The sequence below is a fragment of the Jaculus jaculus genome, chromosome 19 (assembly GCF_020740685.1).
Source record: "Jaculus jaculus isolate mJacJac1 chromosome 19, mJacJac1.mat.Y.cur, whole genome shotgun sequence".
NCBI lineage: Eukaryota > Metazoa > Chordata > Mammalia > Rodentia > Dipodidae > Jaculus > Jaculus jaculus.
The window spans coordinates 5,454,454-5,482,318 of NC_059120.1; the positions used below are offsets into that span (position 1 = coordinate 5,454,454).

Consider the following 27,865-nt stretch of genomic DNA (forward strand, 5'->3'; position numbering starts at 1 on the left):
GCTGCTGCCTCGCCCTCCACTCGGGTAGTGTTAAGGGAGATCTCCCACCACCAAAGACAGGGCGGGGGATAGCTTATATTAACATATGCAAAGATGCCCAGACGGAAAGCACTGAGATAAGAAAATGATCAAATGCTGGGGAAGTCTCTCGTATTTACGGGAGAAAAATGCAATTGTAGAAAACCCATTTTTTCCCCCCTGTGGCTATTCAGCTCCAAAATATGTGCTGGATTCCTTGAATCCCAGGAAGGTAGGTCTGCCTCTAGGCTGGTCCCTGCCTCCAGGTCTGGCCAAGGTCATTCCTATCCTTCTCTTCTAGACACATACAGCATGGACATAAGATTGTTCATGTTCACTCATGTTTGAAATGCACATCTATTTTTGTGTAATTGAATCAACACCAAATGATTTTGTTACAGGCCTTGAAGAAAGAGATCCCAAGATATTCTTATATGACTTAAGTTTCATAAGATCTTTTGTTTCTCCAAGAGGGCGAGTAGGAAATAAAAGTCATTTTAAAATCATGTCTTACCGAATTCATCTTCACGCACTAACTGGAGTAAGCTGTGTACCTTAACGGAGCTGCGCAGAAGCAGCCTCCGGCCCTAGTCAGCATTAGGTCCCTGGACCTCCGCCGCCAGCGCTCTGCGGAGAGCGGGACCGACCGCAGCTGGCCGCGGCTACCTACCGCTTCAACTCGGTTTGTGTGGGAGGATGAAAGAGCGGTGCTGATTAACAACATGCTTTCTTTCTCGTATCCTTGATTTTAAACCTAGTCGCAAATCATAGCTTTTGTGCTGCTCAGATGTCCTTTCTTTATGTTAATGAAAAAAACTTTCCGCAAACGGAGCGAGGACCGCTAGATAAGTCAGCCCCGGGCAGTGGGCACGCGGGCGCGGCCCCCAGCCTGGCGGGGAGCAGCCGATTCCGGAGGGTGACGAAGCCAGGGCGGTCCCGGCTCCCCTCCTGCTCGCGCAGAAAGAGATGTAACCCGAATCTTTGTTTAGGTTTGGGTCGGGAGCGAGAATTTAAAAAACAAGGCAAACGCAGAGAGTTGGTTTTTTTTTTTTTTTTTTTTTAAATCAAGTTGACAGGACCATCCCCATTTTTGTCCCCTCTCATACAGAACCTGGAGCTAGCGGCCGCGTGCTGATAAAGATCTTAACGTGGGGAGAAGGCGGGTTTTCCTGCGGGAGGTGAGGCTGTCCCTGCAAGCAGACTTTCCCCCACACTCCCTCCTCCCTGTAAGGTCCCACCCTCTGAAAAACAAAACTTCCCCCCCCACACACACCCCTTTCCTGGAGGGACAGACCTCAGTGTGGCTGGAAAGGGAACCTAGCGGACTTGGTCAGAGTGGCTCAGGCCGCAGTGGCCGCCTGGGACGCCGAGGCACTCGGGGCGTTGCTGTCCGGCGGGTCAGCTCTCCGCGCCTGGGGGGGAGGGGGGTCGCGGCAGACTCGACGGCCTCGGACCCTCCGTAGCTGGGATGAGATAAGCAGCCCGCGCTGGGCCATGTATTGGAAGAGCGACCCGATGTTTGTGTGTAAACTCGAAGAAAAGGACGTGCCGGAGCTGGCGGTGCCCCCCGAGAAGGTGAGCGAGCCCACACCTGGCCACATCCGTTCACTAGCAGGTTCCTCGAAACGCGAAGGGTTTGGGCTCTACCTGTCAGGGCTCCTTCTCCAGACCTGAGGATCTTTTCACTACGTAGCAACTTTAGGCAGCAATCCTTGCCCCCCCCCGCCCCCCCCCCCCCCGCGCGCTCACTTAACCTGAGGCATGGAGACTGTAATTTGGAACGAGAAGCCTGGAGCCTGACGCGCTCCAGTCCATGTGAGTCGAGCTTTCCGATCTATTTGTCGTGGTGGTTGCGGTGTTTGGGGACAGTGGTCGGGAGGCTTGGGGGGGGGGGGCGTCGACGAAGACGGATCCACTCCCTGAGCTCAACTGAGCGGGGCCAGACTGGGAAACGTGGGTGTCCGAAGGCCGCGGGCTCCCAGGGCGCAGAAGAACCATTTTTATAGGAAAAGCGCCAAAAGAAGTAGATGAGACGCCAAACGGTTTTTCAGAACAGACTGGGGAAGCCGGTTAATCTCGCCTCGCCCCGCAGAAGTGACCCGTGTACAGAGTGCGGGTTAACTCTGAACCCCGTCTGCAGCCCTTCGGGGAGTCGCAGCTGGACCCACCAGGGGCACTGGTGACCTGAGGTCTGCCCCGCTGCTGAGCTGGGCTTTCCTCTGACCCTGGCTGGTGACTGGTTAAAGCCGAACTGCGCGTTGTGCGCGCCGCGGCCTCGCAGCAGCTGCGCACGGGAGGGTCCCCTGCGGGGACCGAGGTTCACCTGGAGCGTTCAGGACTGGGACAAAAGAAAGGCTGGCAGGGAGAAACAGGGAAGGGTGGCCGCTCGAGTTCCGGGAAGCCACCAGCCCCAAACTAGACTTCTCAGGTACCACTTTCTCTTTAAAGAAAACCGAAACTGCTCTGGAGGTTTGGAAAGCCTTGGGTGACGCGCCTCGGCGCTTTAAACCACTCCGCCTGGGCTGAGGCGAGGTTTTCCTTTCCTTTCTCGTTAATGGAACAAATTAAATTCAGCTGGATATTTCCCATTATCCGACCCGCTTTTTACGCCGGTTAAAAATAATCCTTTAGTAGCTGAAATGTTGACTTACTGAGAGGTTAGTGCTAATTTACACCTTAAAGAAACCAGTGTGAATCACTCGCCCCTCTAATTGCTGCAAGTTTACGAACGAGCCGCTGGCTCGGTTTAATCTGAAGCATTTTCATTCAAATTGTCATCGGAACAAACACCAGGCTCCTTAAATCCCGCTGTAATTAGCTTTCAAGTATCCGATTAAACCTCTTCACCTTTCGGGGGGCTATCCTATTCAAAAAGGCCCCCTTTTAAAAATATGTGTGCGTCTTGCTCTTTTAATTGAGGTCATTAAAGAAATCAAGTTTCTCCCCCCACCCCGCCGCACCCCCTCCTCCACGGCCTTTTCTTTTCTCCCTCTCCATCTCCCCCTCCTCTCCCCACCCTGCGTGCCCCCTTTAGCCGGGTGTTCCCCAGCTCCTCGGTGATTGACGTCTGGAAAGAAAACGCTTTGTGCGCGGATGACTGTTATTAACTTGTTACCCCCGGAGGGGGGGCGGGGAGGCGACGCGCTCGGGTGCGCGCGGGGTCCGGGAGCGCCAGGAGGGCCGCGCGGGGCCAGGCCTGGGCGGGAGCGAGGCTGAGCCGCGCTCTGGGCAGCTGCGCCGGGGCTCAGGTGCCACGGGCTGCCCGCCCGCCTCGTGCCTGCCTCGTGCCCGCGGCTTCATGAGCTCGGCCCGCAGGCGCCGGCTCCCCGGCTCCGCTCATCACTTTCTCCGCTTCTTCCCCGCCCGCGCCGCGCAGTGCCCGGGGCTCATGTCGGACGAGTGCGGGCGGACCGCAGCCCTGGCGGCCACGAGGACTCGGAAAGGCGCCGGGGAAGAAGGATTGGTGAGTCGGGGAGACGACACTGGAGGATACTCAGGGTCTGCTTGGTACCCCCGAGTCCGCGCGGGCCGCTCCCTTCTGGTGATGTATGGAGCGTGGGGTCGGTTGTGCTTCGCTGGTCCCGGTGGAGCGCCTGGTGGCCAGGATACAGGGGGTCCTGGCGGGCCCCGGAGCGGGGGCAACCGGGCAGGCCTCAGGAAGCTGGCGAGGAGCTGGCAGGCCTTGGGGGCTGCCCCCTTGAGGAGGTGGGATGGGCGGGAGAGGAGGATAACACGGTCCTAAGCCACGCGGTCCATGCAGGTGAACCCGGAGGGCGCTGCGGACGAGGACTCCTGCTCCTCTGCCCCGCTGTCCCCGTCGTCCTCGCCCCGGTCCATGGCCTCGGGCTCTGGCTGCCCTCCGGGCAAGTGTGTGTGCAACAGCTGTGGGCTGGAGATCGTGGACAAATACCTTCTCAAGGTAAGCTCGGGTGCAAAGGGCGTGGGAGCTTTCTGGGGGAAAGAAAAGTGGTCCCCACATGCTTTTTGCATCCAGACTTCCACCCATTGAGGTGAGGGTGCTGACTTTCTCTGCGCGTTAGTCCAGTCAGCCTAAGGCCACTTGTGAGTTTGGGGAAAATATGACAAGAAATCATAGGATCTTCCACGCTGGGGAACAGTGTGTAAGTGACAAGTCCTGGTGTAGAAAGCGGATGTATGCTGTCACTAGTGTAAGCAGGGAAGTGGGAGAGCCCCCCACATTCTGCAAGTTACCAGCTGCTGGGGCTTTTGTTGATTTTTACCAAGTCCCACAATACTACTAAACATATTGGGTCCCTCCGGACGGACTGGTCTCTCCACCCCCATAATGCCCATGTTGCTGTCAGCTAGGAAGGGCCCAGGTGTGCGTATTGACTGGCTGCAGTAGCTCTTTGGGTGTATAAGAGGCTGTGAAGTTACCCGTCCCTTTCTCAAGTGAAAGTTTACAGAAGCATTTGAAGCCATTTCCAGCCCTTGCTGATTTACCAAAACCCAGTCACTGCTGCTGTTGACTTCCTGTGGACTTGGGGAGGGCAGGAATGAAGACATGTAAAGTCAGGCACACACAAGAATCGTCAATGTTTCAAATGGTGGTTTGAGAGCTTACTGTCTGTCTTAATCTGGTTTACTTTTCCTTTAAAATATTGAAATATTGTGTGTGAGGGGCATTGGAGTTGAAATTCTGTCAGGCACACTTACCCACGTCATTGTAGGCAGGATCATGGTCCCTTGTGTCTTAATCTGCATACATTGGGTTTTCAACTTCAATCACTTAAAAAAAACATGTAAAATAATTATTTCTCCTATACCAAATTAAGTGCAAACAATTTACTTTCTCTTCCCTCCCCAATCCTTTCTAAACGGATTAATGATGTTAAATATAAGTTCAAAAGTAAATGAGTGGGTTTCTTTAAGTTGTTATGTCAACATACAAAGCTGTTTTGTCTATAAAATGAGAATGTTGCCCTATTTGGCCCAGACAGCAGCAAAAGAGGTTTGGGTGAAGACATTTAAAAATGTTGGTGGTTAATGTGGCTCCTTCTTAAATCTGCATTCTTAAGATTCCATTTTCAATGCTTCTAAATTAGAGCCCCATGGATATCTTAAAGTCATTTTTTTGGTCAAAACTCTCTCTCTTTAAAAATGTTCAGTGACTTTCCCTGTATTGAGCAGAATCTTTAAGAATGTTTTGGAATGTGTTTAGAAAGATTTGAACACCTCACAGCCTAGAAGAAAGTCACTGTAAAATTGCATCTCTTGAAAGATAAGTTTCTTGCATGCATCTTGTAATACACATGCATTGCTTATCTTTGTATTATATCAAGATCTTATCTGAGTTATAAAGTTTGTATTTGTAGAAGGTAAGAAGTTTACCCAGTGGCATTTCCTATATACAATTTTATTCTCCCATTCCTCAAATATATTAGTAACAAAATTTAGACTTCATGAATTATGAACAATTAAAGACTCACAGTTCTTAACAGACACTCTCATCCCCAATTTAAGTGCTTCTTTCTTCCAGGTAAATCTGAACATAAACTTGCCAGATAATAAATAGCTCAACCTTGCATACACGTAGTATTGGAGGGTATAAAACACAGAAAATGTTGCTCTGTGAGCCAAGTCAAGTGGAGTTAGAATGGAGACTGCAGAGGGAAGACTGTGCCTCTGTTGCCCTGTCCACCCCTGCAGGGTACTGCCACCTGGACAGAGGCGCTGGCTCCTTCCCAGCCTTATGTTTAGCCCAGATGGATGAATATTGGTTCAGGGAAGGTTTACAGAGTGATTTCCAGAATCTTCTGCACCTTACTTTACTCCCTGGCAAAGAAATGGAATACTTAAGGTTTCTTTTTCTTTTTTCCTGTTTGTCAAAGGAAACTTTAGGGAAAGGTGTCAAATTAAGCAGGAGCTCTGGCATTTGTAGAATTAGAAAGAGACCAGAGCTTAGATTTGAAGGCCTAGCTTTAGAAAACAATAAAACAAAAGCCTGGAAAAGGTTGAAATTGCAATAAGGCTCTAAACAGAGGGATATTGCAACAAGCTGTACTTTCACGCTTCATACTTATTTTGTGTATCTTAGGGAAAATATATATTTACCTCTTCAAGGTTAACATTTTCCTTGTTATTATTTTTGTTATAGTTAGTGGTTCCTATAGTGGTATGCAGTTCTTTTAAAGAAACACTTAAACTTAAAACTTTTAGTCATTAAAAATGAAACTTACATTAATGCTTTGGAAAGAGGGGCATGTACTAGAAGCAGTAAAACTCTGATCCTTTAAGTTAGTAGCCTTCATGTTCCCTATCACAGAACATCACACGGGCATGTGACACACACTGTGGACCTAAAGTCCATCATGAAGTGGTTCTGCACAAGCCTCATCTCACAGCAGGTTACTTCCTATTTCCACCATCAGCTCCATTTTCTATTTTTGCAACATTGTTCTTCGTTTACATGAAACCAAGTTGGGCATAAACCCAGTTCTTGTGTGCAGACTTCAGGAGCGTGTACTGCAGGCCAGCTCTGCCCCCACACATCTTCACTCAACAGCCAAGTGGATTGTTTATGTAGGACAACAGCAGTTTAAAGTAAGCGGAATTCAGCCGGGCATGATGGCGCACGCCTTTAATCCCAGCACTCAGGAGGCAGAGGTAGGAGGATCGCCGAGAGTTCGAGGCCACCCTGAGACTACATAGTGAATTTCAGGTCAGCCTGAACCAGAGTGAGACCCTACCTAGAAAAAAAAATAATAATAAATAAATAAATAAATAAATAAATAAATAAATAAAGTAAGTAAGCGGAATTCTGTTTTGTTTCTCTAATTGGTAATATTCCTTGTGCCTATTTAGAAATGACAGTGTTTTTATGAAACACTGTGTGATATTTGACTATTTAAAGTGTAAATGGAAAATAATCCTTGCGTTATTGTACAGCTACTTAAAATCATTCTTTTTTCTCCTGTAGCCAGATTTTTCAGTCGATTTTCCACTGTTGCTTACCTATCCTTGTGTGACGTTAGGAGGGCCACATCAACAGTGAGCTCTAACAGTAATTTCTGGCTTGTAAGGGAAATGGATCACCAAGTTTCTTGATCAGGGGATTTTACAAAGCCATTTTCAACCTTCTTTGTTGATCTCTCAAATAGACATACAGTTTATAATTGTTTGGCCAAAAAGTAGGTTGCAGAAGGTGTGTCTGTACTACCTTATAAACCATGTTTCATACTGAGACAAATTTAAAAGAAAAGAAGAAAGCAAAATCTATAGGTTGATCTTTTAAATAAACAGTTTTCTCTCTGTTCTTAGAGGCTTACTCTAAGACAGGAAGAAAGAAAGAAAGAAAAAAGCCCTGCATTCCTTAAAGGAATAAATAAACATAAACATGAAGCATGGCCTATAGTGCTGGGTTTTTTTCTGGTTGGAGTCTAGAAGAGAATGTATTGGATGCATGTCTATGTAAATGGTGGTGTTTGGATGGAAACATGCAGATGAGTTGCTACCTCTTGCCTCATGCCCAGAACTAGTAAGTGGGGTCCTGGAGATAGCATCTCAAAGGCTGCTCACACTGTCTTCTCCCCTCGCAGGTGAATGACTTGTGCTGGCACGTCCGCTGCCTGTCCTGCAGTGTGTGCAGGACGTCCCTGGGAAGGCACTCAAGCTGTTACATTAAAGATAAAGATATTTTCTGCAAACTTGATTATTTCAGGTATATTGCAGAGCTTTTCCTTTAAAGCCAATACTTTAAGTAAGAAGAGACATTTGTAACAGGACTTTTGTTAGTGTATGATGCATTTCAAAATATTTTGGTTTGGGTTTCAAGACAGGTTTCGCTAGTAGCCTAGACTGGCCTCAAACTTACTATCCTCTTGCTCAGTCCCCAAGTGCTAAGATTACAGGCCTGAGCCACCGTGCTCAGCTCCTCAAGATAGTTTTGAGGCTCCATCTGTATTGAAATGTGTGTGGTTACTTGCTTTAGGAATTCAGTGTATAAAACTTAGTTTTAAATTATACTTTTATTCTGTTGGATGAAAGTTTAGGTACTGAAAATTGGGAGCTCCTCTGATGTTCATAGATGTCAAGTACGAAACATGATGAATTGCAACAATGCCCCTTGTTTGGGGCCAGTGATGAAATGAAATATCGTCATAGTTGGGGATGGGGGGATTGAGATTTTGATTAAGGTTATACCAATTTACCATAGAATGATCCAAGTTCTAAACTTGTGGGATGTCAGTAGTTTAGATACTATGATCAGCTACAAATTCAGAAGAATTTATATTTCCAGTATCATAATATACCAAATTGAATTACTCTGCCACAAATTCCTGTATTTTTTTTTCTGTCTGTTCTTTGATCTGTAGCCTTTGAGGCTGTATTTACCCAAGATATTAAACACAACACTTTCTCTCTGTGATCGCTCATAACTGTTTAAGTATCAGGAGTCTTCAAGAACAATTCTTCAAGTGTAATTCTTTATGGACAGCTGACTAGAACCAAATTGTATGTCAGCAGGCCTTTAAGCATTACCATACCTTGGTTTGCATTTCCAAATGAAGACAAGTGTTCATTGGAAAATTAACATTGCACAGTGAAGTCTGTACTACTAATTACATTGTTGGTACTCCATTCCAAAAAGTAACATAGAGACTTCAGCAACAAAATTCCTAGGCAATTTAGAACACTTCAGTAGAGTCCTCTTTTAAAAACTAAATTCACAGAGAGTTTTATAATTACCTGTGTGTATTTCTCATTACATTTTCTCCTCTATTTCTTCATCAATGGCAACAATTGGCTTCTTATTTCACTTACAATATGTTAATCTTTAAAAAAAATGTTTAAATATATATATTTTTTGAAATAGGGTTTCTCTCTAGCCCAGGCTGACCTGGAATGTACTATGTATTCTCAGGGTGGCCTCGAACCCACAGCGATCCTCCTACCCCTGTCTCCCTAGTGCTGGGATTGAAGGCATATGCCACCACATGGCATAAAGGCCTTTTGAAAAGTTTGGTCTTAACAGATTTATTAAGAGTTTAGTTTCCTAGTATTTCTTTCAAAGCTTACATTTATATTCAATGTTCATTTTTTAGGATTTGATCTTTAAAAAAAAAAAAAGTAATGTGGCAATTCCTTTAAAAATGTATCAGTAAGGAGACTCAGACCTAGGCTTGCCAAGCCAGGGCTTTGGTTCCTACAGGACATGTAGCAGCATCCAACCACTCATTAGGATTTTTAAAAATAAATTAACTCCCAAGGTGCAGTGCCATCTTGTTAAGACTGACCTGAGTATAATGCCTGTAATGTTTCTGACTGTTTAGATACTGTTTCCTTCTACCTGTGGATACCTATATGGCCATTTTTTTCTTGTGTGGAAGTATTGTATGGATTCTTTAATAATGTCTAACTTAAATGTTTTGCTATTACTTAAATTAGTCTCTCTTCAATCCATCTTTTAGTTTGTTTCAGTTTTGAGGCTGGGGATTGAACCTAGAACCTTGTACACAGTCAGCACATAATTCACCAATGAGCTGCACCCCAACCCCTCAACCATATTTTAAGAAGTTTATATTTTGAGTTGGTATAATTTGGCACTTTTAGATTTACAATCTGGAATGAGAAAAAGAGAGAGCATAAGAGAGCACGAGAAAGATCATCTTTGTATCTTTGCCTGGAGTCTGGATAAATGTTAATGAATTTACATGTGACACAATAAAAGGTGTATTGAAACTTGTGTTTCAGATACTTTAAAAGGAAAATCTAATCTTCCTTTCTAGTAGTAGTGAGGTCTCATTTTATAAAAACATTCTAACTTACAAGCCTGTCTAGCAGTCTTGATTGCGTGCCATACCGACTGAGAGGAATTAATTCCTGTTTCACTTTCAAAATATTTAAATACATATTTCATGCCAATGAAGTACTACTGTATTGTGTGAGCTTAATGTTGGATGGACAGATATCTCATCAAGCCTTAAACTCTTTCCTGGCCCTTGTGTCTACTGTAGAAGGTACGGGACGCGCTGCTCTCGGTGTGGGAGGCACATCCACTCCACTGACTGGGTCCGCAGGGCCAAGGGCAATGTCTACCACTTGGCCTGCTTTGCTTGCTTTTCGTGCAAAAGGCAGCTTTCCACAGGAGAGGAGTTTGCACTGGTAGAAGAGAAGGTCCTCTGTAGAGTGCATTTTGACTGCATGCTGGATAATTTAAAGAGAGAAGTAGAAAATGGTAAGTACATACTTGATATACTTTTGAGTCTCAGGACAATAGACACAGAGATTTAACACTATTTTTTCCCCCTGCTAAGGTCATTTGACTGTATTGTGTGAGAATTGTGATGAAATTCACAAAGTCACCTAGTGTTAGTGATTTACAGGGAAAGGCTATAGTTTTGTGTCACGTCCTGAGGCAGCAGCCCTGAGTGAGGAGTTGGCTTTTCTCATTGTGAGCCACACTTCCAGTGTGCTTTCCCTCCTCAGGATGTGCCCCTCATGTGTACTTACAACTGTTTATGCTTTGGACTGAACACACCAGGCTGTAATTGCTGCTTCTACGGTATATTTGCAGCATGTTTTAAAATTTTAAAATTTGTAAGATATGCATGGCTTCACAATAAGCCAAGAACCCTGTGGAAACTATTATTGTGTGATGGTAAGCTCATCTGAGTCATCAGCTGTGTGGTATGTTTCCACGATGCAGGTAATGGGATTAGTGTGGAAGGTGCCCTCCTCACAGAGCAAGACGTGAATCATCCAAAACCAGCCAAACGAGCTCGGACCAGCTTTACAGCAGATCAGCTCCAGGTAGATATGACATTGAGTTTATGATGTTGGAAGTCTTCCCTACCAAAGAAAACCCAAAACCAAATTTAAAAAAATCTCCCTGCTGCCTAAAAATATTACTTTATCAACATTGACTTAAGCTCTTTTAAAGACTTAACTCGATGAATGTACAAAAACTTACTTATTGCCCTAAAATGTGCACCAGTATTTGCAGCATCAAGATCTATGTGGTCTATGCATGTAAGCTTTGTGTTCTTGGGGTGTTTGGTGCTGATATTAAACTGAAACACAAGTTGATGTGTTCTTATTTCCTGACCTCATCAGCCTGCTGTAGCCACTGGTTTTTCCATGTCTCATTCCAAAGGAAGACAAGCTGCTTAGAGATTTACAGAGGGAGATAGCCCATTGGTCTATGTGATGTGTGGTGTTGGTCTCTTTATTAATTTTTTTGTTTATTTTTATTTATTTGATAGTCACAGACAGAGGAAGAGGTAGAGAGAGACAGAGAGACAGAATGAATGTGAATATGGGAGTGCCAGGGCCTCCAGCCACTGCAAACGAACTCCAGATGCATTCACTCCCTGTGCATCTGGCTAACGTGGATCCTGGGGAATCAAGTCTTGAACCAGGGTCCTTAGGCTTCACAGGCAAGCACTTAACTGCTAAGCCAGCTCTCCAGCCCAGTGGTGGTCTTTAAAAAAATGACAGTGAGCCATTGAATGGTCAAGAGTATGTATTTTAAGTAGGAAAGAATGGGATATGCCTATCCATGAATAATGTTCTCTGGCTGACTAATCAAGTAGGTCCTGTCCTGTTTCAAAGGCACAGAAGCAGGGATTCCACAGTTTGATGCAAAACTGGATATTCCCCCTGAAAAGAAAAGGACTTTCTTTATCTAGATGTCCTACATGTAGTTGCATACATCTGATTTGTGTGAAATTTCAAAAAAATTATTACTCTATGATTTATGCATTTATATAAGTCAACATATATAATGATTATTTCTGGCATTTTTTTTCTGATGATGAAATCATGTTTTATAAAAGATTAATGTGACTGAGATATTTGTTTAATCTTTTTTAATTTTTTTTGTTTATTTTATTTATTTATTTGAGAGCAACAGACAGAAAGAGGCAGAGAGAGAGAGAGAATGGGCACGCCAGGGCTTCCAGCCACTGCAAATGAACTCCAGACGCATGTGCCCCCTTGTACATCTGGCTAATGAGGGTCCTGGGGAATTGAGCCTCAAACTGGGGTCCTTAGGCTTCACAGTCAAGCACTTAACTGCTAAGCCATCTCTCCAGCCTGATATTTGTTTAATCTTAAGGTAAAGTAACATTCAGTGCACAGTTTCTGTGCACGTCCCAGTGCTTTACACATAGTGTGACCTTTAGCTGAGGCATTGACATCATGCCATGTTCACAAGTGAATGAAAGAAACGTTTGGAATAACCACACATAGCAGTCTATAACCTGCCAGCATTTGATATTTGTAGAATAAAAGTATTTCAAGAGTATTTTTATTTTAAGTATTATTAGGTGAGTAACCTGGCTGTGACCAACATTCCAAGAGAACTTGACAATTGCAGACACAAAGCAGTAAACTCTCGGTCCAGGGCCAGGGGAGGTGGTTCAGCCAGTAAGAATGCTGGCTCAGAGGGCCTGAGTTATAGCCATAGTAGCCACATAAAAAGCTGTAGCCATGCATGCTTGCAGCCCTGTGATAAGCAAAGAAGGGGGAGACAGAAAGGTAATTGAGGCTCCTTGGCTCAGGCATTTTAAATGGAACACAAAGAGCTTCAGATTCAGAAAGAGGCTGGGGAAATAAGGTGGACGAGTGACAGAGTAGGCCTGGTGGCTTCCTCTTGCCTCTGCACATTGACAAGGGCATGCAGTTCTGCACACACAAACACACACACACATACACATGTGCACACCCACCTAAATCCATTAAGGTAAAAGCAAGTCCAAATAGTGATTTCTTGTGGACTTTTGAGACATAAAGCACATGCTCAAAAAGTAATGAGTAAAGAATTAGGTTGTGGAAACAATTGCCTTGCTGATTTGAACATATTCATGAAATACTTGTGACTTCCTGTGGGACCTTTGCAGAAATATCTAGTTGCTTAAAAGTGTCTGGACCAAAGCAGAATCTCAAACAGAAATGCATCTGTGTTTAAAGTGGCCTGTCACCACGAAGAACTGGTTAATTCTAATGAGTACAAGCTTGATTTCTCTGATGTAATTTTTTTTTAAAAAAATAAAGTTATAATCATGAAAATCTGAAACCACTGCAGGTGGATATATAACTTCCTATGGGAAGAAAATTATAGATCATAAATAAAAATGGAATATTTGTAGAGGACTTTGCATGCCTGGCCTATGCCAGGCATCTTGACTACATTATCTTTTTAATTCTCCTTTCACTTTTTAACAATTCCTTGACATAGGTAGACTCTCTGAGAGGTACAGGAACTCTCCTCAAGGCAGACCTTCAAGGGAATGGCAGAGAAGAGATCTGGACCCTCCTTCCTCAACCTCTGGGCTTTTCATTTGGTTTGGATTCCCAGGAGACCATGAATGCTCATGTGCCTTAAGGAAACCTCACTCAATGGGGTGACAGCAGAATCTAAATGAATCTTGTAGATAAGCTTATAATTTTAAATGGCAACTGTTCACAAAATATTTGAGCCATAAACTGCTATACAAAATTATGATCTGAATCATACATTAAAAAAACATACATCAGAGTCAGGTTTTAAACAATGAAAGTATAAGTGATATACTTCCACAGAACAGATTGACTTACTTAGTATTAGTTATCATCACCTCATAGCCATCTGTGCCAAGATGGCTGAAACAAATGAGATAGGATCTTTCAGTAACTCTGTGTCATTGAGGGTTCTATAATAAGTGTATATGAAAAGAGAAACCACCTGGATTATTTAATCCAATAAATCAGGCAGTATATTTTCCTTGTCAACTTAACCCATACTTCAGAAAGCTGAATATTCAAGTATTGTTTGAATCCAGCAAAATAAGAAAGCACTACATGTAAACAGTATTAGTTAAGATTATCAATGCAGTTCCTGCTTGGAACAGTTAAAATGGGATGAATAAATAAGTTCCAGAAATTCTGTTTTAGAAATTTAACAGGAGGGGGGGGGAGTTTCAGATTTAGAGGGTAAGCCTACAAATCCAATTAAAAAATTGTCCCCTTGATAAGGGTGTCCAAGAGGTCCCTGCTTATATTCAGGTTTTGTCATAGTAGTCAGCCACGGTGGCATTAAACATGCCGTGATCAGCTCTGCTTCAATCTACTTTCAGATCAAATCTCTCAGTTGCTAGCATACAGACAACTCCTGGCTACTTCCTGGCCTTACCATGATGAGGTTATAAAGCTTCACTCCTTAGTCTATTTGAGGAGCCCGGGAAAGAGCTCGGTGGGCTTCAGAGGCATTGGTGTTGGAGAATAGTAAAACTAAACTGAATCTTTACTTTTATTCTGTGAGAGTGAATGCTGATACTAATAATAGGAAGATCAGTAGGTAGATCCTTCTTATTAGGATATTCTTATTCTAAATGATCAATGTTTAAGTTTCCCTCCCCCCATGGAAAATGGCTATACTAAATGTAATTTAATTCCACTATTAAACTTGTATATTTAAGTATATATGTGAGGCATGTTCCTTTTATTTTTTTTAAATATGACTTTACAAGCAAATCCTTAAATATCTGTTCAGCCTTTTATTTTTGAAACATTAAAAGTACAATTAATTTACTTATTTTTGTCCTTGGGGTATTCCTTCTTCAACTTATACACATAAGAACACAAATCCGTTAGCATAGGAAGACATGAAAGTAAAAAGTTTGAAAAAGGAAGAAGTGAAGGAGTGAGATCAGTTTTTAAAATAACAAATCCATGCAGTGAGTAGATATAGTACAGCTAAGTGGGAGGCCAGAGTCCTCAGTTCTGGAGCAGTCACCTCTGGAATGGTAACACACACAGGGTTTGTGTAAGCCTCGTATGGTTTCCTGGACCAACACTGGACTTTTTCTACATACTCCAGATTTTCCTCACATTGTCAGGTTTCCTTCTGACACAGCTCTGAATTCCATGAGTCCTGGGAGTATGCAGCGTGAGATCATCCAGGGATGCTTTCTGCAACTTTTCAGCTACACTGCTACCAGTGCATTGGCATCAAATACTGCCTGTCGGGAAGAGCTTAAGCCAGAGGGGTGGTTAGCGGGGCTCACTCTCAGGCCTGAGCATAGTCCAAGAATACCAGCATCTCTTCCCTCACCCTTTATAAGGCATCCTTGATATTCTAATCCTGTCACATTATGGACTTTTGGTAATAGAATTCAAGCACATTGCTTGATTCCCATAATGATCCCTTTGTCTTAAAGAATCTAAAACCATTGACTTGGGCTTTTATTTTGTTAATCCCCACCTTTATCTACTCTCCTCCCTTTACCTCTGATTATAGGTGACAGTTGGCATGTCTATATATTTTTCTTCCAGCAAATCAAGACTAGGGACTCTTCCCCCCACCCCCCACACACTTGTTCATTGCACCATGATATCAATACCTCATAGCATTAGCATGATGGTTCTAACCCAGAGTTGTGCATCAGAATCACCTGTGAGCTTCATCAGTACCTGTTTAAGCTCTGTTACATCCTTATTCTGTGGGCTGATGGATATCTCCTTTGAGAATCTGGGACCCTTGCTAGAGAACATTTTCCTCCCCACCTAAGGATTGAGGCAGTGTAGCCAGTGGGATCCATCTCTTGAGTTTAGCACGTTTGCAAGTTAATGCAAATTATGCCAGAGGCATTGAATTTATCAGCTCAGCAGATCTGGGGGATGATTGTGATGTGGTTTGTAAAGTTTCCCATGTGGTTAAATTATAGTATAATTCCTGTATTTAATTTCTGGGTTATAAGAAAAAAAAAGGTAAGCCATTTCTAATGGTATAGTTGGAAGACAAGGTCATATGTTGAAATGGGTTACCTTTTTCTAAAGACATTAGCATGATAGTTTGTAAACTTACAAACTATACTTTTTTCACTTACACTTGCCCATATTGATGTTCAAGTCATAAGATACAGGTAGTACATTTATTTTGCATGCCTTTTTGTTTCTTCCCATTATCAGAAAGCAAAAGATAGCACTGTATCTTTTTAACCTTTTTCTACCTATGTTTTTAAAATAAAAAACAGGTTATGCAAGCCCAGTTTGCTCAGGACAACAACCCAGATGCCCAGACCCTCCAGAAACTGGCAGAAAGGACAGGCTTGAGCAGACGTGTCATACAGGTGAGCCAGTTGAGAGATGCACAGAATTCTACACATGAATCTTTGAGTATGTGCACATCATCTTGTGAAGAGATCTCAAAACACCAGCTCTCCAGTTTAGGTCTCTTCCAGTCTGAGTCAGTGTTTGAAGCTTGATGACCAGAATTCCTGGGCTAGACTGCCATTTGTCACGCCACTCTCTGTCCCTTCATTCCATGCTCACAGCAACCCTGAAACTCTCAGGCTTAAAAGGACCTCTACAGTGCCAAGCTAAGTCTGCTTCTTAGGTTAGTGCTGCTCTCCCTCTCTTTGTGTGTGTGCCTGTGCATATAGTAGATACTGGTGGCCTTGGATAAAGGCTGACGGGTCATAGAAGAGAGGGCAGTGTGAGTAAAGTTAGGAAGGATGAACTGGACCACACTTACTGAAATGTAAAACTAATCTCTGCACATTAGGGAAATAGCAAGTGTTGAGAGTGGAAGCTGCAGAGGACTGTGGGTCCAGAGCAGAAGCAAACCATGCTGTATGGTTTGGGGAAGAAGGATGAGTGAGTCATACATGGGAAGAACTGGGGCCAAGAGAAGGCCAGAAAAAGAGGTGCAGAACATTGGCAGTGCCCAGGAAAGGAATGGTTTTTATTTTTCTACCTATTAAGTTGGAAGTCACAGTACTGCTGAGAAGGGTACCCTTGGTATGCACACTAAAGTCAAGATAAAGCTTTATTGGCTTCCGAGAGGGTGGAAGAAATCCCATTAGTTGTGTCTATCATGTAGAAATGGTGATAGCTGGATGTGTAAACTGTATTTGAAAGCATGGACACGTGTCAAAAGCAAAGAGGTCCAAGGCCTTGAACTTGGGTGTATTCCTTCAGAAAGCTGAGAGAGGGACCTGGGTAGGTGGCTCAGTGGGCAAAGCCCCTGAAGCACAAGCATAGGCACCCGAGTTCAGATCCCTAGAACCCACATACAAGCTCGGTATGGTAGCCTGCACCTGTAATCCCGGTACCAGGAAGACAGAAACAAAAGGATCCTGTAGGGTTTTCTGGCCAGATAGTCTGGTCAAACCAATGAGCTCTGGGTACAACAAGAGACCCTGTCTCAAAAAATAAAGTGGAGAGCAATTGACGAAGATAGCCAGTGTTAATCTATGGACTCCATACGTGCACCCACATGAGCAGATATGCCCAGGTGCCCACACACAAAAGAACACACACACCATGGAGCACAGTAGCTTCTGAATGAAGGAAAGAGGCATGTGGGGAAGCATCAGAAACTTTAAAATGGTATAGACAGGCTAGAGAAATGAGTACGATTTTGTAGAACCCCATTCAAAAAAGTTGTACTGATCAGATTCAGCATGAAAAAATGAATGTGGTTTTGTTGTGTGTTTGTTTTGTGGGGAGGTGAGGGCCTTCATTGTACAAACAGGTTACTTCTCAGGGCAGGTGGTTGATGTACAGATGTTTATTCGTCAGGAAGTGGAAGGCATTCTAGATGAATGACTCACCCCCACAGGTGGGAGTGCCTGGGTGAACAGCACCTTCTCTGAAGATGGGCTCTCGGGCTCTGGTTGTCTGTCATGCGATGACACTCTCTTAGGAGGCTGGTTTCACATCCCATGCATTTCTCAAACATTGAATGTTGTATTTATTTTACAGTACCACATTAAAAATTAAACTAATGAGGAATCAATCCAAACAGTGATCCTTTAGGGGATAGCCACCAGGGTCAGCGAAGATGAAGAAGTCGTGCCATAGTATGAAAGGGAATAGGCTGTACACAAGAAGGTTGGGATGTGAGACAGGAAGGAACAGTGTGTATAAAGTGGAGGGCTACCTTACATATGCGTGCAAAGCTCTCCTGTGAAAGAAACAATAGGAAGCACTGGTATTCATCAATCATGAGCTTTTTTGTTGTTGTTTGTTTTGTTTTTGTTTTATCAAGGTAGGGTCTTGCTCTAGCCCAGGCTGAACTAGAATTCACTCTGTATTTTCAGGGAGGCCTTGAACTCACAGATACCCTCCTGCCTCTCAAGTGCTGGGATTAAAGGTGTGTGCCACCATGCCCGGCCCTCATGAGCTTTCTTCATGAAAAAGTTACACACACTGTATGACTATCATTGAAGGTTCTGAGTTTCCATGCCGGGGAGTGAATTGTCCTTTATGGGTAACTCAGAATCGGTGGCATAAGGTTCCTTCTGATTTAAGAATGCATACACCCATGGCAATGGTAGCTTCAGGGAATTTCAGTTCATGACTGTAATATGTCAGATTCTTTTGGTTGGAAACAAGGGGCAATGGATATCTTCTTCAAACAGATCTTAGGGTTTGAAGGAGAAAGGAGCCAAAAAAGACATCTGTTATTTCCAGACTATTTAGGTCACCAATATTATGTGCAAATCAGCCTGATTTGAAGCCCTAACATTTAGAAGAACTTTTTTTTTAGATTTTGCCTTTTAATATGTACTGATGGAATGCTAAATATTTTTGACAAGATGGTAGAGGAACTAAATGGACATGCAAACATAGGTATCATTTGAATATGGACTTTAAGTTGTTTTGTTGTTGTTGTTGTTGTTGTTATTGTTTTGAGGTAGGGTCTCACTCTGGCCCAGGCTGACCTCGAATTCACTATGTAGTCTCAGGGTGGCCTCGAGCTCAGGGTGATCCTCCTACCTCTGCCTCCAGAGTACTGGGATTAAAGGCATGCCATCACGCCTGGCTAGACTGTAAATAGTTTTAAATAATGAATTACTATCATTTCAGCTAGTACTTATAATCTCTGTATTGGGTACTTTCTAGTTGCTTGGACTAAGTACCTGACAGGAACAACTTGTGGAAGGAGAAGGACTTATTTTGGCTTACAGTTCACGGAGGGCAAGAGAGGGAACACAGGTTCACACTGTCTCACCAGCAGAGCAGAAGTAGAGTGACGAGGACTGCTGCTCAGAGAGCTTTCGCCTTTTCATACCATGCAGGAGCCCAGCTCATGGGATGCACCACCCACTCTTAGGGTGGGTCTTACTACCTAAATTAATCTTATCCTGTAAATCAGCGACAGGCCAAGAGATGTGTTTCTATGGTGATCCCAAATCCTGTTGACAACCAGAGATGAACCAACAGTGTCCTTCAGACAGCCTTCCCCATAGCATTTGAAATGGTTAAAGAAAAGCCTTTTATATTTGTTTCTTGTTCTTTGGGTCTCACCTTGTCACTGAGGCTGGCCTCTCACTTACTATGTAGCCCAGGCTAACCTAAGACTCATGATCCTCCTGCCTCATCTTCCTGAGTTCTGGGATAACAAACATGTACAACCACGTTTGGCTTAAAGAAATGTTTGATTACCAAACCACTACTATAATATGTAAATTAAGTTACCTGAAAGTTCAGTGGGAACTGGAAACACATGGAGAGTGTTTACTAGCTATCTGTATGCTCAGCAAGGCATTTGTGGCAGTAAGTTTCCTCTGTGCCAAGCCAAAGAAGAAAGAAGACTGGTTTCACTTAACTCTACTTCTAGATTTGACTGTTAGTCACATATGCTTTCAGATAAATGAACTATGAGTTATAATCTTATAACAATAGGTATTATTCTTTTAGCATTGTAAGACTACCATTTCTTACTAAGATTTATGCCATTTTATTGCTGCATATTGTATATAGCATAATTTGTTTTCTAATTTTTGCTGGCATAAAACCATTTCTGTGGACAGCATTGTACATCTGTCTTGTGTGCTTAAAAACCTTTTTTAGAGTCTTTATATAAAGCATGCCCTCCATAAGGTTCATAGTAATTTTTCCTGTTAGGAGCTACATACAAAAGTTCCTCTTTCCTCAACTACAGAGAATTCATTCTGAACATGATTATTCTTCTTACATGCATGCCAATTTGGTAGTCAAAATAGAAAACCTCTACTTATATCACTGAACTTGAACATGTTTATTTTATGTTTTTTAAAATACGGCTTTCAGTCTACTCTTTGGTTGGATTAACTTTACCCTCCATCATATATATATATATATATATATATATATTATAAAATATATCTATATATATAAATATAAAATATATCTATATAGAGAGGGGGGAGGGAGGGGGAATGTCTATCATGTGAAGCTTGCATGGTTCATGGACTTCCTTTTCATTTACACTTGACTCACAAACTCTTTGTTATGTAGTTAAATCTCTTAATCTTTTGATACTTTAGCCTTTGTAATACTTCTGTCGACAAGGTACATCAATGTTGCTCTCTTTCCTTAAATATGCATGATTTCAATTATTGACACTTGCACTTTAATTTGTCTGGATTGGTTCCCTGTGACGTAGAAGCTTATCTATTTCTTGTCTTACTAATGATTAGCCAGTTTCCCCTAAACCTATCAGCCATGCTTTTCCAATAAAATAACATTTCCTACACTGATTTCTTTCTTTTTCTTTCTTTTTTTTTTTTTTTCTTTTGGTGGGGGAAGGTGTTGAGGAAAGGGTTGGTCTGGAACTCACCAAGGATGACCTTGAACCACTCTTGATGTTTCTGCCTCAACCTCCCTCCTGAGTGCAGAGCTTACAGACAAGTGTTACCACACCCAGCCATTCAGGAACTAAAACTGTCCTGTCTGCTCTTTCTCAAGGATTCATTTTATGCATTAGTTTGTTTTTTTCTCTCCCTTTGTTGGTAAATCCCTATGGCCTGCTCAGTTGTCTCCAGTTTATGGTTTAGGGCCTGTTTGCTCACAGTTTAACCTCACAGAGGCCAGGAGGAAGTGGTAGGCCCATGAGGAGAGTCAGAACATATCTCTGATCCCTGAAGGTGGGCAGCATTCCTGGCCAGGCTTCCCTGTCTGCAATCCTCAGCTACATTTTGCTCTGTGAGTTGCCTGGCATTTCTGTGATTACAGACCTCTCTCTGCTTATTACCAGTGGGGCGGGCAATCTTTCCAAGCAGCTCTTTGAGAGCTACTCTGCTTTTAAAGGTGAATATTCTTCATGTTTATTCCCAAAGTTTGAGGTTATTTTTCTCCTCATTGAAATGATGATTCTTGAGTGATTTTTTTAAATTTGGTTATTTTTACAACCAAATGGATCCTGTGCAATACATAACCCATGGAAAATAAAATAATACTTTAGGACTAGGGTTATGACTCAGTCATTGAAGGTGCTTGCAAAGCCTATCTGCCCAGGTTAGAGTCTCCATTCCCCACATAAAGACTGATGCAAAGTAGTTCATGTGTCTGGCACTGTTTTTTTTGCAACAGTAAGAGACTCTGGTGCACCCATACAAATTAACTACTTGATTAAAATACAAAGAAAGACACTTTGAAGAAACTGGGAGCCGCAGTGCATATGTATTAGGTTACTTATAGTCCTTCTGGGACAGGTGTGTGACTTCCTGGAAGGCAGGTGACCGAGCCTGCATGACAGAGCATGTCTATGTCTTCTCATTTGGGTGAGGCTGCCGATTCCATTCACGTCTCCAAAGTCCAGTGCTCCAGAGAATGAGGAGAACACTGCGACCTTACCTGACTCCTCCTTGATGTCTGTCAGAGCCCCACCGAAAACATTCCAGAGACCCTGTCTTCACCCACCTGCGCAGGGCTCCATGCTGCATGAAGTTACTAGTTTTTGTTCTTTTAGTTTGGGATCTTTGACTTTCTGTTGACCCAGCCCTGGGTAGTTGACTGTTTGGGGCAGGGTGTGTCTCTGAAATTAGACCATGGTTTGTTTGTTTTTCCCTAAAAATTCTTGCAGCTTCCTCTTGCTTCCTTATGCTACCAAGTTCCCACCCACTAGCTCTACACAGCAACAATGCTTGTGACCTTCTTCTTGGCTCCTGGCCTGACCCCCAGTCCCAAAAGTTCTTACCCTAACTCCCTTAAAGGTTTCAGCCCACCATCACTTACTCTCATGATGCAATTACTTGAATTTATGGCAATTAACTCACACATGTACATCCATATATGTATCTTAAAATTTTAGCAGTATAGGTAAGTAAGCTGTGGGCCTTCCACATGCAAGGCAAGCCCTCCTACCACTGAGCTCTACCCTAGCCTGTGACTGAATATATTACAAAGTAACGCTGGTGAAGTTTCCTTTCATGGCAGAATGTTCAGTCACAGGTAGAATAGCTCCTGGAAACATTCAGGACAGTCCAGCTCCAGGTGTAGTTCAGGTCTGGCTCCAGGTGTAGTTCAGGGCTGGCTCCAGGTGTAGTTCAGGGCTGGCTCCAGGTGTATGTAGTTCAGGTCTGGCTCCAGGTGTAGTCCAGGGCTGGCTCTAGGTGTAGTTCAGGGCTGGCTCCAGGTGTAGTCCAGGGCTGGCTCCAGGTGTAGCTCAGGGCCGGCTCCAGGTTCCAAGCCTGGATGTAAAACCTCCCCAGCCAGGAACCGCTTCAGTCTTGTGCTAGAGTGGACAACAGGGTGGTTGGCGTTTTGCAAACGCTCACCAGTTGACTTTGTTTGTATTGAATTCTGCTTCAATATGACTACTTTATTCTTATTACTGGCCTGACCTTAGCCTGCTTCTTGGGGAGTAGCATATGTATTCACTAAGAGAAATTGAACACAGCAGGTTAAAATGTGACTGGAATAACTGAATTGAGAATCTTGCTGACAGCTTTGAATTCCCAGTAGGGATTTTAATCATTTGAATGAATATTTGAAATAAGTCCAGCAGGTACCCAAGAATACAAAAGTAGGTATTTTTTTCAAGTTGATTAAAGGGGCCTTTTCTCTTTTCCTTTTCTCCCCAAATACCAATAGAAAAACGAAAGATATTTCTCTGGAATTCTCAAGTCCTTTGACCTATTTTATTTTATTTTAAAGATGTTGGTTTCACATAAAGTTGCTTTTCGCGTGCATCATCAGAGACTATTATCTTAGGGGGAAATGACCACTTTTGCTTGGGCTGAAATATTCCTCTGTCTACCGACATTTGGCAAAGCTACTTCTGTGTGTATGTGTGGGGGGGTAGAATTACTGAGGCTGCGTTCACACTTCAGCTGAGTTAACATGTCCAGCGGTAGGTGTGTAATCTTCCCTGCTCTTCTCTCCTGCAGGTGTGGTTTCAAAACTGCAGAGCCCGCCACAAGAAGCATGTCAGTCCCAACCACTCCTCCTCTGCCCCTGTCTCTGCAGTCCCACCCTCCAGGCTGTCTCCACCCATGTTGGAAGAAATGGCTTATTCCGCCTACGTTCCCCCAGACGGGACCATGCTGACTGCGCTGCACACTTACATGGATGGTAGGTGTCCCAGCCCCCAGCAGCTGCTTCCCAAGCGCCCAGCGGCTGCAGTCTGATCTAACATTACATTGGCAACCATGCACCTCTTGAGATAGCTGGGAAATATCACAGGGGATCCAAGTAAAGCAAAGTTATCCAAACAGTCTGATTTCTGCTTTATTTAGAAATGAGTTTAACACCATACTTTCAGCTATAATAAATATTAACAATTTTGACTCTTAGTGTTTTTTGATGAATATTTTTTGTTGTTTCCACTGGATAAATATTTAAACAATTTATGTTCCTATGATCAGAGAAGGTCTTCACACTCAGCTTGTTGGAATTTCCTCTGTTCTGTTAAACTTTTTATTGAAGCAAGTCCCCCAGGTATAAAACCACACACATAAGCACGTGCATGGCTTGGGGAGGTAGTACCATGAGCGTCCTCATGGAAGCGTGACCCCAGTAAAGCAGCAGATGTAAATAGCCCCCAGAGCCCCTCTTACGTCTCCTCCCAACCACTGTCCTTTTCTTCCACAGCAGTGCAGCCCTGACTTCCAAGGCTGGATCTTAGTTCTGCCTTATTTTGAGCTTCATGTAAATTGTACCATATACAGTGCTCTTGTGTGCTTCTCGTCCATTCATCTTGTGAGATTTGTTGGTATTGCAGAGTTATTGTACAGAAACCTACTGTCTGAATCCCATCACAGTCTGTCCATCTTCCGATGGGTGGAGTTTTGTGTTTCTTCCAGCTTGGGTATTTTATATAAGAGCATGCTGCTTGGTGCATATGGATTCATGTTTCGCTTGGGCTTGTATCTGGGAGGAGCACATAGAGCCATAGGCTGTGCTTTCAACAGTTCCGCTCAAAAGCTTTCTGTAATGGCTTTGACCAGCGGCCTGTGAGCGGCAGTGGTGCTTTGTGTCATTGCATCGCCAGCGGTTAGTGGGATTTTACTTCCAACTTGTAGCCAAACTCAGGCTGGTGGACCTCATTATTTTTATGTGATTTTCCTCAACTGAGAAACCAAATCTTTTTTCCCCTTGTACATCTGTATATTCTTTCTGCAGAGGCTGCATATGTTTTTGGCTGTGGGGCTATTGGTTTGGCTGTCCAAAATTGATTTCATTTCTTGATTATAATTTGCACATAAAGCTTTTTTTGCATGAGTTGAAAATTTCTTCTACTTATGAAACTGTCTTTTTCTACTTCTTTAAAAATTTAATGTATTTTATTTTAAGTATTTATTTGAGAGAGAGAGAGAATGGGCACACCAGAGCCTCCAGCTGCTGCATACAAACTCCAGATGTGTATGCCACCCTGTGCATCTGGCTTATGTGGGTCCTGAGAAAATGAACCTCAGTTCTTTGGCTTTGTAGGCAAATGCCTTAACTGCTAAGCCATCTCTCCATCTCTCTTTCTACTTCTTTAATGGATGATTTTGGTGAGCAGACAAAAATCCTAATTACAATGTGGTTTGTTTCCTCACGTTTCCCCCCCTCCCCCCGCCCCCTCCATGGAGTGTTCTGTTTAAGAAATTATTCTTGCAGGCCTGGTGGCCCAGGCCTGTTGTACCGGCAATTAAGGAGACCAAGGCAGAAAGACCACAAGTTCCAAGGCCTTTCTGGACTACAGAGTGAGTTCAAGGCCAGCCTAGGTAATTTAATGAAAACCTGTTCCAAAAGAAATAAAAAAAAAAAAATGCTGGGGAGCTAGGGAGATAGCTTATGTTAGAGCGCCTGCCTAGCATGCAGGAGACTCCAAGTTCTCGCCCCAAATATGTCTTGTTCCTTAGCTTTTCTCTATCTTTTTTTTTTTTTTTTTTAACATTTAGTATAATGTACCTGAGTGTGGCTTTTGACTATGTAGGTCAATGTCTTTCATTATGAGAGTTTCTCAATGTTTTTCTTTTTTTTCTTTTTCTTTTTCTATTTTTTATATATTTTTTTATTTAAAAAATTTTTTTGGTTTATTTTTATTTATTTATTAGAGAGTGATAGACAGAGAAAGAGGCAGAGGGAAAGAGAGAATGGGCATGCCAGGGCTTCCAGCCACTGCAGATGAATTCCAGATGCATGTGCTCCCTTGTGCATCTGGCTAACGTGGGTCCTGGGGAATTGGGCCTCAAACCGGGGTTCTTAGGTTTCATAGGCAAGCGCTTAACCACTAAGCCATCTCTCTAGCCCCAATGTTTTTCTTTTTGAAAATTACTTTTGCCCCATGATGAAAATTTTTTATAACCCAGCTATTCAACTTTCTGTCTTTAGATGTTTTCTTCAGCCACTCTGTAGCTCACTAATTCTCTGCAAACAGAAGACTCGTTCATGGGCTCCTTGATTACAGTTGTGTAATTCAGTATGGGACTCACCAGTTTGAATCTGAATTGTTATAACTGTTGTTACTGGTATTGGTTGACCCCAGTGTCTGGATCTTGGGGGGGGTCTTCTCTTGTGTGTTTGTTCTTTGTTTTATAGTCAAATCCTTACTTCTTACTACCTTCCTTTATATTTAATTTCAGATGTTGGGTATGAAACATCTAAAAATAATTTGAGGCCCTGGGTAATGTCTTCCTTCAGAGACTTAATTTAACCTGTGGCACAGAGCTGGACTACGGAGCATCAACTTAATATAGCCAATCCTATCAGACTAGAATAATTCTGTTTTACTCTTTACCTTTAGCCATTTGGGATTCCAGATATGAAAGTCTGTTGTTGCTGTTTTAATGGGAATTTTCTACTCCATTGGCCTTCATCTTTCATTTTTGTCCGCCCCCCCATCCAAAGTCTAACTTCTGAATGTTTTGCTAAACTTCTAAACTCGTTAGATTTTCCACTTATGTTAAAATTTTTGTAAGCCTTGTTGAGAAAGAAACCTCATTTTCCCCTTCCTCTCTGGGACCTGGCTTCATCGTTTCTCACTACTTTGGTATCTTTGAGATGTTTGCCAACACATGTTTTAAAGGGTCATCCAGCTTTCCTACTGGCTCTCAGACAGAGGTTTCATTTAAAGCAACACAGCTTTTGCTAAAAGTAGAATTTCATTTTAAGTTCTGGTTAATTAAAACAGCAGAGCCTGTCATCCCATGTTGCCATTTACATGCACGACTGGGGAGATGGCTCAGTGGATAAAAGTGTTTGTTGTACAAGCATGAGGACCTGATCTAGGGTCTCAAGCGCCCATTTAAAAGTCATGTATGATGGCACACATGTCATCTCTGCCCTGGGAAGGTGGAATCGGTGGATTCCCCAGCACTCTGGCGGCTGAGGCAGGAGGATTGTGAAGAGGAGTTAGTGAAACATTCATGGGGGAATCCCCACAGGGGGTATCCTGACTTCTGCACATGGAAACGAATGACTTCTCTGCAGACGGGGTTCCTGGGCTTTCCTAACTGCAGGGCACTGTGCAGCGAGTGGGGTCTGGATGGGACACGCTCAAGTGCTCCAAATAAACACTTGATTGTTGGCCAGGTCCTGGAAGTTTGTTTCATATATTCACTATGATAAGACAGTTCCTGCTGAGGTTAGGAGACTGAGTGCATCTTGAAACCCTCATCTGAAACTAGGGTAGAAAACATGCGATCTTGAGTGGGTCTTGTTTGTTTTTAAACCAGTTTTATTCATCCAAAAGAACTGATCTTTCGATTTCTTTCTATTTTGTAGCTCACCAACAACTCCTGGACTCCAGCCCTTGTTACCCCATACAGTGACATAACTGTCAATAAGTCATACTTAATTCCTTTTTTCAGGGATAGAAATGATTGAGGATATAAACTTGTCATTTACTATGTATAAAATACCATTGAAAAGATATTAATGTTAATTTTCTTATTTAATACCCAAAGCAGTTCCAACACTATTTTGCTGCCCAAGTATGCATCTATAGTTGGCCTGCAAGACACTTTTATTGATTATTCATTTTTTTTGTAAAATTTATGTTTACAAGAAGAAAACAGATCAAAACTTTTTTTGTATTGTCTGGAAATAGTTCACTCTAGTGTGTATCTGTTAATTTATTTGTCATCAAAAGAGCACTTTGCCGAAAAGAAAGGACTGAAAGTGTGCAAAATGTTTACAATCTTTTGTGAAATTGTAGTTTATCACTAGTTTGTTCTTGTAAGTTATTGTTATAAATATTATCTGTATTTTTGTCATATACAACTTCATACTTCAAGGGTTGCATCTGTGAATTTGCAATTGAGATTGATTTTGCCAATGTTTTCTGAATGAACCAAGGAGAGCTTCTCTCCTTAGCATGCAAAGCACACAAGACTGTGTTTGCAGTTGGAGAATGAAGGCTGTAAATAACACAATTGTTTAATAAGCCCACCGTCCTAAGTTTATTAAACATTTTCCATTCTTGTGAAAGTTTCAACCAGCTTGTCTTTCTTTGTTGTTGTAAGTTTCAAGTAGGAAATTACCTCCAATCTCTTTACAAATCTAACAACTCTTTAATTTTTAAAGAAGTCATTTTGTGTGCTTCTGTGTGTCCTCATACATTTTTTTTTTTCCGGTTTTTTTGGTTTCTCAAGGTAGGGTCTCACTCTAGCTCCAGCTGACCTGGAATTCACTATGTAGTCTCAGG

The 27,865-nt window shown here is 42.8% G+C and overlaps 1 protein-coding gene across 1 annotated transcript; it reads left to right on the forward strand.

Moving 5' to 3' along the window:
- The first annotated feature begins 1,421 nt into the window (after positions 1–1,421).
- On the forward strand, positions 1,422–27,601 carry Lhx8 (LIM homeobox 8). The gene is made up of 9 exons (XM_004653626.2): positions 1,422–1,593; positions 3,395–3,481; positions 3,779–3,937; positions 7,578–7,699; positions 9,996–10,216; positions 10,688–10,791; positions 15,996–16,091; positions 23,121–23,304; positions 26,944–27,601. The coding sequence occupies exons 1-9, from the start codon at positions 1,513–1,515 to the stop codon at positions 26,988–26,990; spliced, it is 1,101 nt and encodes a 366-aa protein (XP_004653683.1). The 5' UTR covers positions 1,422–1,512; the 3' UTR covers positions 26,991–27,601.
- The last annotated feature ends 264 nt before the right edge of the window (positions 27,602–27,865 follow it).